Source organism: Temnothorax longispinosus, chromosome 2, assembly GCF_030848805.1.
Source record: "Temnothorax longispinosus isolate EJ_2023e chromosome 2, Tlon_JGU_v1, whole genome shotgun sequence".
Lineage (NCBI taxonomy): Eukaryota > Metazoa > Arthropoda > Insecta > Hymenoptera > Formicidae > Temnothorax > Temnothorax longispinosus.
Window position 1 is genome coordinate 4678857 of NC_092359.1, and position 16273 is coordinate 4695129.

At 38.3% G+C, this 16273-nt stretch overlaps 1 protein-coding gene across 1 annotated transcript; it reads left to right on the forward strand.

Moving 5' to 3' along the window:
- The first annotated feature begins 898 nt into the window (after positions 1 to 898).
- LOC139808840 (uncharacterized) lies at positions 899 to 16262 on the forward strand. Its single transcript, XM_071771279.1, has 9 exons — positions 899 to 2143; positions 5812 to 6819; positions 7419 to 7706; positions 8633 to 9462; positions 10165 to 10332; positions 10595 to 10835; positions 11210 to 11336; positions 11428 to 11609; positions 12921 to 16262. Exons 2-9 carry the CDS (start codon positions 5962 to 5964, stop codon positions 13164 to 13166), a joined length of 2940 nt encoding a protein of 979 aa, XP_071627380.1. The 5' UTR covers positions 899 to 2143; positions 5812 to 5961; the 3' UTR covers positions 13167 to 16262.
- The last annotated feature ends 11 nt before the right edge of the window (positions 16263 to 16273 follow it).

Here is a 16273-nt window from a genome sequence, read left to right on the forward strand (position 1 = left end):
GAAATTTGTTCTATATCGAATTAAGCACTAATTCATATGTTAGTAGATAGTAGGTAGTAGTTTATTTTAACAGGTATGATGATATTACCGCATAATTAACAATATAATATTATGCTTCATCAATTTATATGTAAACTACATTATATAAAATACTTTGTAAACATTATATTTAAAATTGTACTTAAAAAAACGTATACGTATCAATAATTCATCAGTGTAGAAGAAAGAAAGAAAATGCTTGCATAAGAGAAAGCGTAACGATATTAATAATAAAGAAATTTGAATATTATACTACAACTAATTTAATAGCATCGGAATATCCAAAGATATCCAAACATCCGCAATGAAAATCGGTCGACATTTAAAAAGTTCAGAGCAATCTTAACGTGTTTGGAAAAAAACACGTACATACACTCGACGAGCTTATAAACTCAAAATTACGTAACGGCAAAAAACTTGATAAAGAAAAATAGTCTCGGCACGATAACGGTTATCACCGATACGATGCGGTGCTCCGATACGGTGCAGCCGTCTAAATGTACATACGTAGGAGTTTCATTTTATTGCGACATTCCAAAACAAGGTTTACGTGCTCGTCGCGCTCGATGTTAACGAAATATACGCCGAAAACACAAATACCTCGAGTCGTACACCTGGTTACTACGATCGCACGTAGCTACGTTACTGGGGGGGCCGCCGGCCGCGCGAGAGAGCGATGACGCGGAGCGACGAGCGTCGCGTCGCGACGCGTCGGGGTTGCGTCCGTCGCGTTGCGTCGCGTCCGCGTCGGGTCGTCGGCACGCGTTCGCTCGAACCGCCTGCCGCGCGCAGTCGTGCGCGCGTATTGCTCGGGACCGGGCGCGTCTTTGAGGATTCAGCATCGAATCGTGTCGCGCGACCGCTCGCACGCGAGAGGCACGGCACGGCACGGCACGAGGGAAGGGGTGGCGCGCGGGGGCCGTTTCTTATTTTTTTTTTCCGCGAATCAGCCGCGAAACTCCGCGAGAGGTTGCGCGACGGCCTTGACGGGCACGCGCGTCGGGAAATACGCGGGCGATTAGAATAGATACGAAGATTATAGAGCGGCCGGGAGCGGAAATCCCAGAAAAAGAATCAGCGGTTTCCTCGGTCTCGGTGTTGACGCGAGAGGCGAGAGGAGAGAGAAAGAGAAAAAGAAGAAAGGAAGAAACCGCGAAGATAGCCGCTGCCCGCTACTGCGACGCGGCGCGATGCCGCGCGATGCCGCGCGCTGCCGGGCCGACAAAAGTCGCGGCCGCAGATAAGGATCCCGCGAGTGTTCGCTCGATATTGGAGCCGCGCGACGTAGCGCCGAAGGTCGTCGACGACGTACAGCGACACGCATGATCTGACTGACTCCGGATCAGAGCACGCGGGTGTGTTTCGGCCACGTTGCGTTGGTGCGTGCGTGCGTGCGTGCGTACGCGCGCGTGTGTATGTGTGCGTGCGAGAGACTGGATCGTTCGCAGAATCGCAAACGAGTCTCTATCTTTCTCTTTCTCTCGTCGAGATCTTGGTGAAGACTAGTCGTTTATTATTATCGCGCTACGCGACGATTCGTTCTCCAGTCGCTGGTGCCGAGAGAAAAACTGAATTGAAGCAACGTGTGCGCGCTTGTATCTTCAGTCGAGATCGTTTTGATATAACTCTAAAAGGTTGTCAAGATTGTTAACGCGGGTACATGTGCCTGAGGGCAAGGCGCTCGCCCTACTTTTCCTGGGATAAACCCTAATTGGATGCAACGTGACGCGGAAGTGACGGTGTGCTGATCGCGAGGAGAGCGGTGGAAATCAAAAATCTGAGGCGGAGAACGGAGCACTTGGGTGGGACGTGCGGCGAAGAGGCCGAGATATGGAAACGACGTGAAGCGTCGAATATCGCGTGTCGATAAGATCGTGGAGTCGGTCGCCTCGAGATCGGCGCAGAAGCGGACAATCGCGCTCTCCGAGCACCTTTGCGAGTGGAGGCTTGATGAAATGCGGTTTTTCTGACGCGGTGTTACGTCGACGCGCGACTCACGTGGCGATTTCGAGAGCGGGGAGCGTCGAGACGACTCTCGTGAAAGCGATCTGTCTTCGCGATTGCGAAGCCAGCGATTCAGCGTTATTCGGAGAAAACGCATGAGGTAATTAATTACCCTATTACCCTATTACGCTACGCGACGCAATTTTGTCAGAGCAGTTTAATCGACTTGACTCCCAAGTCTGTCATTGTATTTACAAATGTATCAGTTTATTATAATTAAAAAAAAATGAAAAAAATAAAGACTGAAAGGAATTTCGTGTATCGCCTTTATAGACAATCATGAATAATTATTAGGCAAAAACTTTTTAGCATTTATGCGAATAACATTTTGAAGTTCTATAAAGTATTTTTAGAGATAATTGTTATTATATTTTTTATTTATGCACATATGAGATTAATAAAAAAGTTAATCTGTAAAACAGTTTTGCTATATCGATAAGTATTTGTTTATTCTACCATTTGTAATATCTTTTGAAAAAGCCTGCTATATGTAAATTGCTAAAGCAGCTTAATTAATTATCTACCAACTCGGATTTGAAAACTCTCATGGAACTAAATTAATTCTTTTTTAGATTTTAGATCTTTTTATTGTATAGATTGTACAAATCAGTCGCACGAACATATTATTTACAGTTTGAAGTATTCGTCTGCGATATAGCTTTTTAAAAACTAAAGATAGCGGGGAATAATATTTTCTTATCTATTTACGTCTTTGAAGTACAGTTCTTAGAAAACACTTCATCATTTATCGTGTTATTCCAAAGTTGTTAATGGAGGAGAAAACATATATGTATGCTTTGAGCTTGGCGTTGTTTCTCTTGCGATTTTGTTGAATTTTTACAGCGAAAACGTCATTATTACGCACGATCATGCATGTGTGCGTCTGTCATGTACGAATGCGTGCGAGCTGCGGGCGCGTGGTTGACGGTCGCGTGTCCGCGGGCGGAGCTTATCCCCGGGTATATTGAATTAACACGATTACTCAGAGCCGTATCAATATTCTTAATTGTTTAATTGCTTTTAAAATGCGTGTCCGTTTCTCGCGACGCCCGGCCCTCCAGTGATCGTGCATTCATTTTAGAGTTACGAATCTGAGAAGGCAAAATCGAGAACGGAACATTTCATCCAGAAATTGAACCTTCACTTCCATCTAAAATCTAGAAGTCTTAAAACTTTTTGGAAAGAGTAAAGTTGCGAAATCACGATTTTAATTAGCTCATTTCGTTTGCTTTCGAGCCAATTTTATAATCAGGTTTTTTCATTCGACGCGGAGTTAAGCTTTATTGAGAAAAATTTGTTAATCAAATTCTTAAACGGTCTACCTGGTCGCAACCTTCGATCGGAGATTTCACAGCGAATTTAAAATCGAACGTGAATATCAAATGAATTGGATTATAAGTCGAAAAATGTAACCAGCTTAGCGAGATTTGAAAGTAATTGTATTTAACGATGCACTCTTTTGTTGATGGCAATTACAGTAGACCCCCATAAACGGGTTTATATAACACGCATTTTTAATATTTATTTTACATTTCTCATAATAATTATATATAAGGATTCATATAACACGGAACGCACTCCCCATATTGTACGGGGGTCCACTGCATTTGTGAATTAATCCTATAATGCTTGGATGAAGATAGTGAGTATTATTAAAAGAACTTTTAATACATCAATTTGATGTATAAGTTCTCCGAATTGTTTACTTCAGCTAGAGCACAATTGATGAATAACGAACCTCCATTTGATTTCCGCTATTCAAAGTAAAATTAGTTCAATGACCGAATAGATCAATCAATTAAATCGTCATTTCTGAATCACAAGTTGGATTCTTTGGACGTAGTACTTTTATTGTTGCTGCTTGAAGTGCACGTAACTTTCAGCTTTTTTGCTATACATCTCACTGCACTCTATTTTCAACGTAACATGTTTTTATAAAAGTTTCTATAAAAATTCCTTGATATTATGCATCTCTATTATGCGTTTGAAGAGACTAATTGAGATCCTAGGACGATAATAAACGGCTATCAGTCTATTTATCTGTATGTAACATTGTCACACCTGAGGCAGTCACGCGTTGCTGTGTATGGCGTATTATATTATTACCTTATTGAGACATTACCTTGAGGCATACATCATGATAATCTTATATAATTAATTAAATTAGCGTGTTGAAATTTTTTAATACACTTAATAAGTCTATTATTTTAATGACTAAATTTAAATGAACTCCACTCAGCTTTTAAAATGTAAAAATTTATTTCCAATTTCCACGTTTCTATACAAATATGGATCAAATATGAAGATTTACTGGCTTGTTGTTAAGAACATTAAAGAAAATAATTTAATATTAAAAACTAATGTATTTTTATATTAACGTTTTTTTCTTGTGTATACATATAGGTAAAGTTCCATGTTGCCTTACTGAAATAAAATTTTCTATAAAAGCATATTGCGCAATAGGCTTTTTATGTATATATATATGTATCTCTCTCGAAAAATATTGGGTTAACAATATTTTATATAAATATATTATATATTTAAAAATATACGAACAAGAAAATTATTAATAATATCTAGTAATAAATAGTAAAATTAAATAAATAGTAAAATAATCAGAACTTTATTTTGCATGTAACAAACGTTATGATCCATGTCGTAGAAATCGATTATTAAATGATGATAATATAATTTTTGTTGTCTCGGGAACGTAGGTTATCACGAAGTTTTTAACGACCTCTACACTTCGAATGTACTCATGACTTCTTCATGATGTTTTGCAAAATTTTCCATACTTTTATCAGCAAACATTATTATTAATTGAAGTAAGAAGACTTCTTGATCTGGTTCTTGGATTCTGGGAAAAGTTTATGCAAGCGTTTGCGTGTATTTTCTGTCGAACAATATGTGATGTTATACGTTAACACACATACGCTTACGTTTAAAACAACTAACGAGCGATAAAACTGTCAGCAACAAAATACATCATACTCCTAGATATCAACGCGTATAACAATGGAATATATATAACAATGAAGAAAGCCATATATTTTATAACTGATGATAGCGCATTCAACCGCCAAACACTTTCCGGCAATGATTAAAACAATTAACATACCGCGAATTATTATATGGAAAAAAGCTTTTCTGTGCTATTGTACAGCGTAAGAGTATAAACTGCTTCATCAAATAATAATGCAATTATGAAAAATTGATTTATTATTAAAAAATACTTATTATTCTGAAAAATGTTAAATAACTTTTGTTGTGTGTAGCATATTTTTATTGTTAATTCTGAGTTAACATGCATTTACGCATACAAATTATCTATATTAATCTTACAATCAGATCATGAATGTTTTCAAGATGGAACTTGAATTAATTATACTTATGTTGGATTAATTTTATGGTATTTATGTAATTGGACAATGAAAATTAATTTAACAATAAAGTAGCTTTAAATGATATTGAATACTTGGTTAAATTAATATTTATAAATATATAATAATACTTATATATATATATATATATATATATATATATATATATATATATATATATATACTTTTTTAAAGATTAATGAAAGAATAAATTGTAATAAGTAGACAAAAATGTACATTTTGAATTGAAGTAATATTTTTATAAGAGTCTTACATAATTTTTACATTTAATAATAGATTTATAAAAATCTGTCAATATTTCAACTATCCTAATAAAATTTACTATTTGGAATTACCTAATTTACTTTTGCTATTATTTATTTCACAGATTCACATTAGAACGAAGTTTCTGAGATCAAGAAGACATTAACTGAAGAATTAAACGTGCAAAAGAAACGCGTAAAACGGCCTTTATTAATTCTCTTTGAGCAGTTATTTATATTACTTGTAAGAATAAGAGAAATCCAGGCAGCAAACCATGGCCAATTCCGCCCAAATTACGTCGATCCGAATCGCGTTGAGGCTGCAACGCGTCACGATTCCGGACTGTTCATCCGTGAGCTCTTTGGAGGAGGATTACGGATCAACCGAGTCCGAGGATATGTCTATTAGCCCGGACACGTCTTGCCGCTCAAGCGCGGACGCGGACAAAAATTTTAACCTCGACAAGGACTTCCGCGAGAAACTGACCAAAGATATAATCGAAAAGTTCGAGAATCTGCAGCTTGCGATTAACAAAGATACCAACAAGAACGTTGGTATCGACAAGACGCGCCGCATCAGTAGCGAAAAAGTGGACAATACAGAGTATCGGGGCAGTTGCAAGTCGCAAACGGGCCATCGTGCTAATAACGAGGACATAAACAACAACAAAAACAACGTCACGGCTAAAAACAATAAAAGTTGGCTGCCGCTTAACATACGCGATGACACCGGTGATAAGAAGCGTCGCTCTTTGTACGATAATAATTCCTTGAACGACGATTCGGAAACCGAACAGGCGGAACGACAGGAGGAGCATGAGGATTCTGACGATTCTGATTTGATCGAACGAGGACCGATTAAGCCCAATAATGTTCAATCCCCTCGGGAACACCCATACTCTATGATAAGCTGGCTGTCGCGTGAAAACAATGACGCGCTGGACTACGACAAGACGGCCGAACAGATCCTGAGGATCAAGGATTATAGCGAGAAACTGAATCCCTGCTTGGATCAGCTGTCGGATTCGAGCCGAAATCAGGCATCGATCGGAGCGATGGGTCTGGCGATGAATATTAGCTGGACCGGAGAAAATAACAATGATATCTTCCATAACGGAGATCTTGGAAACGATGTAAGTTTTGTTAAATTATCTTTCGGATATTGTGCTAACGATGACGTTTTTTACGAGATTATACACGATTCTCGTAAAGGTGTCGTTATATATCGCGTGTTGAAATAAATTGAAACATTCTTCCAGATAAATTTACACAAAAATTTCAAAGAGAACATAAGAAAGAAAAGAAATGCCATTTTCAAATAAAAATTGATTTTTGCTTTACCAATCTATTTTTTTTATAAACACACTATTGATAACGAACGTATGCCTGCAAAAAAATCATTGCTATATATATAGCACGCTATTTGAATGTATTGGTCTGGATATTTCGAACAGCTACGTATATTGATTGTTATGTTAATTTCCTCAATTTATCTTTGTGAGAAAAAAAATCTTCTGATTATACGTGCGTATTAAGAATAAAGAAAGTAAATTAAAAATTTAATAAATATTCTTCCCTTATATATGTATGTCGTTAGCAATTACATAATTACTCGGCTGATAAGGGAAAGGTCGCACGCGTGTCGACGACCGAGATTCGACTATCGGCGTCGAGGTAACAATACGAGTCCCGCTCTGTGAAAAAAAAAGGATTTAATCTTATCTTATTTCAGACCGCGGCACTTCCTTCCATAGTCGTCGACGAGGGAGAGGACTTGATGGACATCTTGTCGCGTAGCGATTTACAAGCCGCGCGGGTGCTCTCAGACTCCGGCAGTCACTCAATTCCATCACCAGGCGCGAAAACCTGGTCCGATTCCCCGGCAAGCAGCTACAACTACGTCATCTCGAGGTCGAACAGTCGGGCGTCGAGTCGCGCCCAGTCGCCGGGCTCTGCCACGAACTTGGAGTCGCCGCAGATGCATGTCAACGTTATTGGCAGCCCGCTCGGTTCGCCGCAGGTAAGTCTCGCGATGGCGCGATAATTTGCATAAATGTATGAGGAGCGTGCAAGCGTGCATAAGTAGCACGTAGCACTTCGACGAGTCCCGCTGGTCCCGCAGTCCCGCATGCCTGAATAAAGTGAAACGAGGCGCTGAAGTCTTGCGCGAGCGAGACTGCCAGGGTTAGCTCCGAAAATATGTAATATCATGCCCGCGTGGAAGATTAAGCTGAATTTGATTAAATACAGTCGCAAATTAAAATGCAGCGCAGCTTGTTTATTTTGCCACCATTAGGTCACGGTATCAGCTCGTCCTGATTTATCTCGAGGCTAACAAGTAAGCCGTTGACTATACATTTTTTATAGACAATACTTTCACGTCTTGAATAGATTATCCTTTTGTGATGTTACTTGCATGATATTTCTTTCGTCTATTATATCAATTTATTTAAGTTATTTGATTACAATATTAAGGGCCAATTTATTCACCGTTGGATAACTGTATCCTTCGGTTAACCTCACTCTTCATCTCTTTCTAAGGGGGCAGGTTAGAAAGAAATGAAGAGAGGTTAACCGAAGGATAGAGTTATCTGACGGTGAAGAGATTGGCTATAATTATGTGAAATATGTTAGAATTTATTTCTTGGACACACATATCTGCAACTTATCTGTTCACTTATCATGACACAGAAAATGCTATAAAAATTAATGAATATGTGTACATACACACTAAATCCATAATAAGAGGTTCAAATACTTTAAAACTGTCGGCGTCGCATCCATAAAACACCTTTTATCGCGGTTTGACAAGCCTTATAAAATATTCAAACAGCTATCTGACAGCTTGTATAAGTTTTAGTAGCTACTTGTTCCGCTGCGACCTAATATAAATACGAAACGAATTCACGACAGGTAGTACGATTAACCAGACGCCTCCTTTTGCAGGTCGCATCGTCGTATCGGGTGCCGCGAGCGTTGTCCTCCTCGTCCTCGTCCAACCAGTCTTACAGCGACGTGTCCAGCCCGTCGAATTACCAGACGCCCCTGAATTATCAGAACGAGGAACAGCTTGGCGAATCCTTATCCGGTTGGAAAGGCGTCTACGATTCCTCGGGATCGTCAACAGTAACGATCGTCAACAGTAGCGACACTATCGATTTGCTCCAGCTTGTAGAGCAGGTCATAGAGGAGGACAAGCAGAGCAAGACGTTGAAGGAACCGCAGGTTGCCTCAAACGCCCCTTCCTTCTCGTCGGCCTACAACGACCAGCGCGTATCCGTGCGAACGTTGAGGAGTGATCTGAATCCCGCATCACGCGAATGCCCTGCGAGCGGCATGCGAAGCGATAAGCTGGAGGCTTGCTTGGGCGTACTCAACGCGAACTCCATCCAGGTCGGTGGTCTGCCCATCGACGGCAGTCTCGTGTCGGTCTACGCGAGCAAGGGAAGCACCGGCGGATGCGCGATCGTGAATCGTGCGGTGAACGGGCACTTGGCAGATATCGAGCCAAGGTATTACGAGCCGAACGTGAAGAACGGTGGCCAGGTCAACATTGTGCCGCAGCACGACGCGAACACCCTGCACGAGATCGGACTGGCCAATGAGACATCCGCAAAGACTTCTGAACAGAATTTGCGCGCGTCGCAGGAGAAGTACACGATGTTCCATGCCGCTGGTGGAGAGAAGAGATACGACCAGTCGCCGTCGATGTTTGTACCTAGCGACTATGAGATACCAACGATGGTCTCTTCATTTGTATCTAGCCATCCACAGAGGTAAACTTGAAAAAGTTATTGCGAAGACGCAGGATGTAAAAATGAAGTAAATGAGTGAAATAGATGACGGTGATTCGAAAAAATTCGAAAAAATGGTTGATTCTTAAACGTGAATCAATGTTTGAAATACTTCATAAAATTGACAAAGAAAGTGATTTTTTTAAAATAATACCTCTCTTTTCTTGGAGATACAATCAGAGTTTCAGCTACGCTCCATACTCCTAAATATGTTTTAATCGCATATTATCATTGCGCTAATGTTGCTCGCGAGAGTGAAAAAAAAATACGTGTTCTTTATTTCCACGAAGTTATGTAATCAAAATTAATGGCAGATATCGCAATGAAACGAACGATAACGAGAAGTATTGCAATAAATCAACTGTTTAAGTTTTCAATGGCATACTTATGCTGCCGGTACCTTCGGGCAATCGGAAAATACGAGTTTAATTATAAATCAGTAGCAATCTAAATGCACACACATATTATGTATATTACAACTAATTGTAAACATTTTTTTGTTAAGTTTGATTGCTCAATATGATTTTAATTTGCACTTGAGCAAACCGTCTGTTTAAATCGAGTCGTAATACGAAGTTTTGAATGTCGTCGTTTTTACGCTATTCGTGTTAAAATAATCAGCACAACTTTCGCGCGAATAAGAGTGATAAGAAATGTGGTTAACGACCCGATTTGCTTCGGCAGGAACTCGAATCGAGACATAATACCGTGGCCTTCGCTGAATTTGCCATCTGTAAGAGCGAGCGAGAGGCTGAAGGAAGGATTGCGTCCTAAGGAAGTGGAAAGAGCAATGAGTAATCTGCTGAAGAAGTCCATAGAGGAACTAGCGGCCACGGACGAGGATGGTGACACGTAAGTAACGTGCTCCACTTTATATGTGAATGTACGTGTAGAGCGCATTAAAAAAAAAAGCGTTATACCACGTTTATTTAAATACATTAACTGATACTGTCAAATCTTCTTCCGATGCAGCAGTGTTGCATATGCAGTTGGATAATAAAAGCTAATTACAGTTTGACGTTTGAAAAGCAAACAAAAAAGTGACAATAAAAGCCACCTTTTTCCGAATTTTCTTTCTGACCGCATGCTAAATTATGACTTTCGCGTGTAATAGAGCACTGATGTGCCTGGTGGGTAATCCAGAGGAGTTAAAGAAGAAGAAAGCTTATTTGGTGCCATTGGTTGAGAGATTGGGCAACCTGCCGGGTGCTCTATCAATGGTGAATAATCGCAACGAGGACGCTTTGTACTTGGCCGCCATGAATTGCCCGAAAATGCCGTACGTCACCGGATATCTGGCCGCCGCGATGCTGCAGAAAGGGATCGATATCAACCAAAAATTATATCATATGCGCGTGAGTTTTCTCATAATTCCTTTACTACGAAAGTCGTTTTTCTATGCTTTATTAACTCGCCCTAACGCGAATCGGTCGCGCGTTTGCGCTTTAATCGGACACTTATTACAATCACAGATGAGTTTGGACGAAATAATTCCAATTACGTAGAAAAGGTTCTCTCTTATCTCGCCGAAGTAATCGCGCGCGATTATTCATTAATAAATACATTTCCAAATACATTTACGATTAATTGCGCATAATTACTGAATAATCGCGCTACACATGATCACATTGAAAAAAGAACAAGCGTAATTAACGCGGTTTAACACACGTTAAAGATAATTTTACAGGCGATGGCAAATTTTCTGATACTATCGTTTCCGTTATTTCAGGGTGACACGCTGATACACTCGGTCGCGGCACGCGGCGATTCCCACGGGGAGATCTTGGCGGAGCTGCTAGCGTTGAAGACGGTGCAAGGGAAGCCTGTGTTCGACCTACTGAGGCGCAATAACGATGGTTAGTTAAACGGGAACAAGATTAAAGAGAACGAAATTACACAGAGGTCCGATTCTGGAGATAGGGAAATAAGAACGCGTGTGCGTTTCAGGGAGGACCGCTCTTCACGTCGCAGTCGAATCGCACGATCCCACCGGAAGGGGCGTCAAGTCCTTGGCCACGACGCGTCTTCTCTTGCAGAACGGCGCAAATATCCTGGTGAAAGAGAACAAGTGTGGCGACACCGCTTTACATATGGCAGCCTCATTGAGTTGCGATCCAGCACTCGTGAAGGTAATCCACCTGAGGGATTTCCCGGCTTCGCGCGTTAGTTATCCGTGAAATCGCGAATATACCCGTATGATAATCGGCTTATTGTATTGCTGACAAAGTGATATTTATACGTTTTGCATCGTATCGCCTCTTGGAATTAAGAAGAAACGTTGTCGATATATTCGAGAAACCTTGCGATTTTCTTGTAAATAAGAGAAGATAAACCGAGAATAACAGCAAACTGTTCTGATACAGTGATATAATCATTAAATAATTTTTCAATTGTTCCTAGGAGATTTTTCTAAATTAATGCTGACGCGCATTAATAGATTTGTCTTTCAATTAATTTTAAGGAAAATTTAATTATATTCATTTATAACTTAAATACTATTAAAATGTCAAATTGTTAAATAATGATAACTCGAAATTTGCAAAGATCTTGTGTTACTCAAGTTTCATTAAAAAAAAGATTTTACTCTAAATTTTCCAAAGACCTTGTAGCTAGAAAGAAATGCGCGTCTTCTGAAACACGTTACGTGATAACTCAGTTATAATGTTGTGCTCGAATAAAATGATCACTTTATTTTTTATCTCTTTTTTCCCATGTCTGACTGGTGGATAAGACCGGTAGAAGGGTCCACCAATCAGAGATGGCTATAGAGAACAAATAGTTGAAGCAAGAAGTAATTGATCCATTCACTTTTATTCACCCAGAATTTCGCGCGATAACCCCTGACATGCAATAGATAGTGTGTTATCAAATTTGTTTGCAGATGACAAAACAAGTGTTATGTTAAGCGTTAATAAAAAATCAATTTCGTGCATTTGACGCGTTAGTTCCCTACCGTATTTACATTGCGTAACACGCACGATAATTGTCTCTTCTTTGAAAAAGACTAATGTAATATCTGCCGAACTGTTATTTTACATTTTATCCCAAAAGAGCGTTTAATTATAATAATATTTCACAGAGAATTACCCCTTTTTCTTTCACAATTAACATAGTACTTCTAAGATATAAAATGTCACATTCAGCATTCCGTATCCCCAAATAAATGAAATCTATTATAGTAACTTCAGTATTTGGAAAAAGCTATATTATTAAACAAACAAATTATTACAAAAGGTAAAGAATATTATTAAATTAAATATTTTGAAAAAACACTATAATTTTTTTAAGGATAAATTGCGGATATTCTTTAATACACTAGGGATTTATTTGACACATCATGCAGACTTTATTTTAGAATTAAATTTTAAGAACGATGTATACTGCGCGATATCGTCGATTTCCATGCAAATTATGTTCAGACTTTTCTCGTGTTTTCGCAGGTGTTGCTGTGCAAGGCCACTTCGAATGTCGTGAACGACATCAACTACATGTATAACACGCCGCTGCACATGGCCGCGTCAGTCTCGAATACCGTAAACTTAGAGAAGCAGAAGGAGGTCTGCCGACTCCTGATACAAGCCGGAGGTCAAACGAACATAGTAAACCGGCAAGGGAAGACGCCGCTGGCGCTCGTGTCGCCAGAAAGAAAAGAGGCCATCAAGAGGATATTCCACAAGAAAGTGTGAAAATAATAGACGCGGAAATGAGATGGTAATGATAGTGACGCTCGATGATGAGCTCTACATAAGACTGATCTCTGCGGAAGTATTTAGGAGCGCGAACTTGGACTCCTTAGCGCTTTCCGCTCCATTTCGTGAACTGCTGCGGCAGGATTCGCGACGTTCATCACGAGCAAACCCTCAAGACTGTGACTCAAGCCGGAAAGGAGTACCAACGATACGTACAACTTTATTAATAGCGTGAAATTGCGGGGAAATTGTTGTAGTCCCCCCCCCCCCCGAGTTGCCAGTCAATATGAAAAAACGTAATTTACTACGCTGGAACATCTTTGTATTTGCCTTGTCTGTTTAACCTTACTTACATATATATACATGTTACATACATGTATTTAAAATTATACAATATTTTCTGGTTTTTACTTTTAGAATTTACTATTCTAGTTGCAATCTAGTGATACGTATATAATATAAATTTAATGTAAAAAGAGACTAAAATCAAACGGGCACATTCAACTAAACATACGAAACATAAAAGTTAGTGTGTCTCAAGATATCTTGGTGTTATATGTCGCTATGCCTTTGACTTAACAATTTATGCAGTTAAAACAAATATTACTATTCCCTTAAATAATATAATTGCGTAATTATTGCACTCCAATATTTAAATGGCTAACGGAAGCGGATATTTCTAATACTTCAGACCAAGTGTTTTCTAGAAAATAAAATTATTTGATTTCGCTTACCTAATTCATAATATTTCCTTCTCTTTATTTCTTCTCAATTATATGAGTAATACCAGCTTGCATTCTCTTGGTTTACAGTATATACTTACAGTTTGGATGTACAGAAGGTACTTTATTCAGTTGCTCAAAGATTCACTAAATCACGATATTAGCAAAGCGAAATTGTTTTATTCTAATATTTACCGTGTCTTTCTTTAATTAACGTGTACATATCATTTACTATCTTGTAAGCTAACGTTTAAATATGTATTAGTTTCAGCCATCGAACGCCTATATATGTATATAGTGTAAATTTTACTCTAACAAGCCAGCTTGTTCCACGAAGCGAGTTTCCCCGCAGTTTCCCTAGCAACTCATTTGTTACACTGACAACAACGGGAAAGAAACGTCTCATTGAGAAGTTTCCTTTAATTTTCTCCTTTGTATCACATTATTCATCATTTTTACTCGGAAACGCGGGCTGAAAAGAATGAAGTGCTAAATCAGACAGCTACAAAAATCGTTACGTGGAACACTCGTAAATATTGTTACGGCATATAAGAGGGAATAAATCGTGGCGTCAGTTTTTTTTATTAATATATACTTCCTGGTTGTTCCACAAATCGAAAAGCTGGCGCCCGCGCCGTAAAGATACCATGGTGCGCGCGATGATTCCGCTATAGCGAGCGGTGCGGAAGTATTGCGGCATGTTGCGAAAGCGTGTATGCGTGAATGCGCGAGTTTTGTTGGACGTGCGTCGATAAAAGTGTGCTACATTAGCATATATGTAAATCGTAAATACATTTTTATACACACGACAACTGGTGTGCGCCGTCTGTGGTATTCCCGTCTTTTCCGCACCGCGAGCGATGTTGTAATCCCCTGTTTAATTCTATCCGAATCGCTTCGTGCGATGTATCATAATGCACATTGAATTCTCATTCATTGATATATAATGGCAGTGATCGAATAAATCAAACGTTTCGATACGGTTTAGACAGCAGAATTTGGAGGCCCTGATGTGAAAATAAAATAGGAGCGAGTCGGACTGATGGATACTTGTCTATTCCCATAAAAAGTATTCTACTGTTAAAAATAAATAGTCAAAAACGCGCTACATTTTGTCTTGAAAAAGATCACATTTTAGCGGATAATTTTTTATTCAATTATAGCGTATTTTTATTATCCCTAAAAAACGGGAATAATGATTTAGTTCTACGATTTCAACGCCTGTTGTGTCTAATGATCAATCCGCCACTGTTTAGCAGCTGACCTAATGTGGATTAACACAATTATTATTCTCAGCATTTCAAAGTGATGAATTATTAAATTTACAAAGTTAATGGTTGCACAACCTCTCATCTTGATCCATCACACGATTTCTTTTCCTTATATATTTGCGTCGCACATGTATAATGACTTAATTCAGGGAATCGTAGGTATTACAAATTAATACAAACTAATTAATCTGTAATTTAATTTGCTGTTGCGTTATCATAATGATTATAGCGAGCATGTTAACAATTTTTACAATTCTATAACAATCACATATATGTAATTGTATATTGTATATATACAGTTATATAATTTTCTATAAGAATCATAATCTCTTTATAAAATGTTCAATTTGAAGATGTATTTATTGTTCTTTCTACGTGTGACATTGCAATATTAATCTAAATAAAGATTATGTGTTACTTAAGCTATAAATACGTTTAAAATTATATTATTAAATATAACGTCCTTTTATTTTTACATTCACAATAAGCACGTAAGAAATGCAGAAGTGATAATTACTTTGAATGTTATTATACCGAAGCCTTCTCACAAACAACTCTCATTATGAAAAAAAGATAGCTATATAAAATAATACATTGCAGACAAAAATCAATCAATAAATCTTTGTTTATCGTATAATATAAATGTAAGTTATATCTCATCTATTTCATAGGTTGTTCTTCAATTTCTGTTGACCAATCCGAAATTGATTTTTATTACTTGCTTTCCGTGTTATCAGAATTTCAAAGCGGAACAAAATTGATTTAACTTGTTTATCCGGATTTATACTTCATTATAAAAGATAAATTTAAGAAAATGGACTATTATTTTTTATAATTCCATATAACGTTACATGCTTCATATTACATACACTCATCTTTCTTAAATTAAGTCCTGAACTAAATTTCTATTAAAAAGTAAGATCTACTGGAAATTAGCTAAAGAATAATATTTTATTATCCATCACTAAAGTAAAACAATTCTAAATCTAAAATATTCTGAAAGTGTATCATTATAACATCAAAGCCCACAATTATGATATGCAACTTTGTAGCCATGCATTAGGATGGTGTATCACAATAAACGTTATCAGAGCAGTTAATATCGCAACTT

Bases quoted from the DNA above. Each gene is read 5' to 3' on its own strand.
- LOC139808840 (XM_071771279.1), top strand. From the start codon at position 5,962: ATGGCCAATTCCGCCCAAATTACGTCGATCCGAATCGCGTTGAGGCTG. The intron at 6,820-7,418 runs GTAAGTTTTGTT...ATCTTATTTCAG, and splicing joins ACGGAGATCTTGGAAACGAT to ACCGCGGCACTTCCTTCCAT. The intron at 11,610-12,920 runs GTAATCCACCTG...GTGTTTTCGCAG, and splicing joins GCGATCCAGCACTCGTGAAG to GTGTTGCTGTGCAAGGCCAC.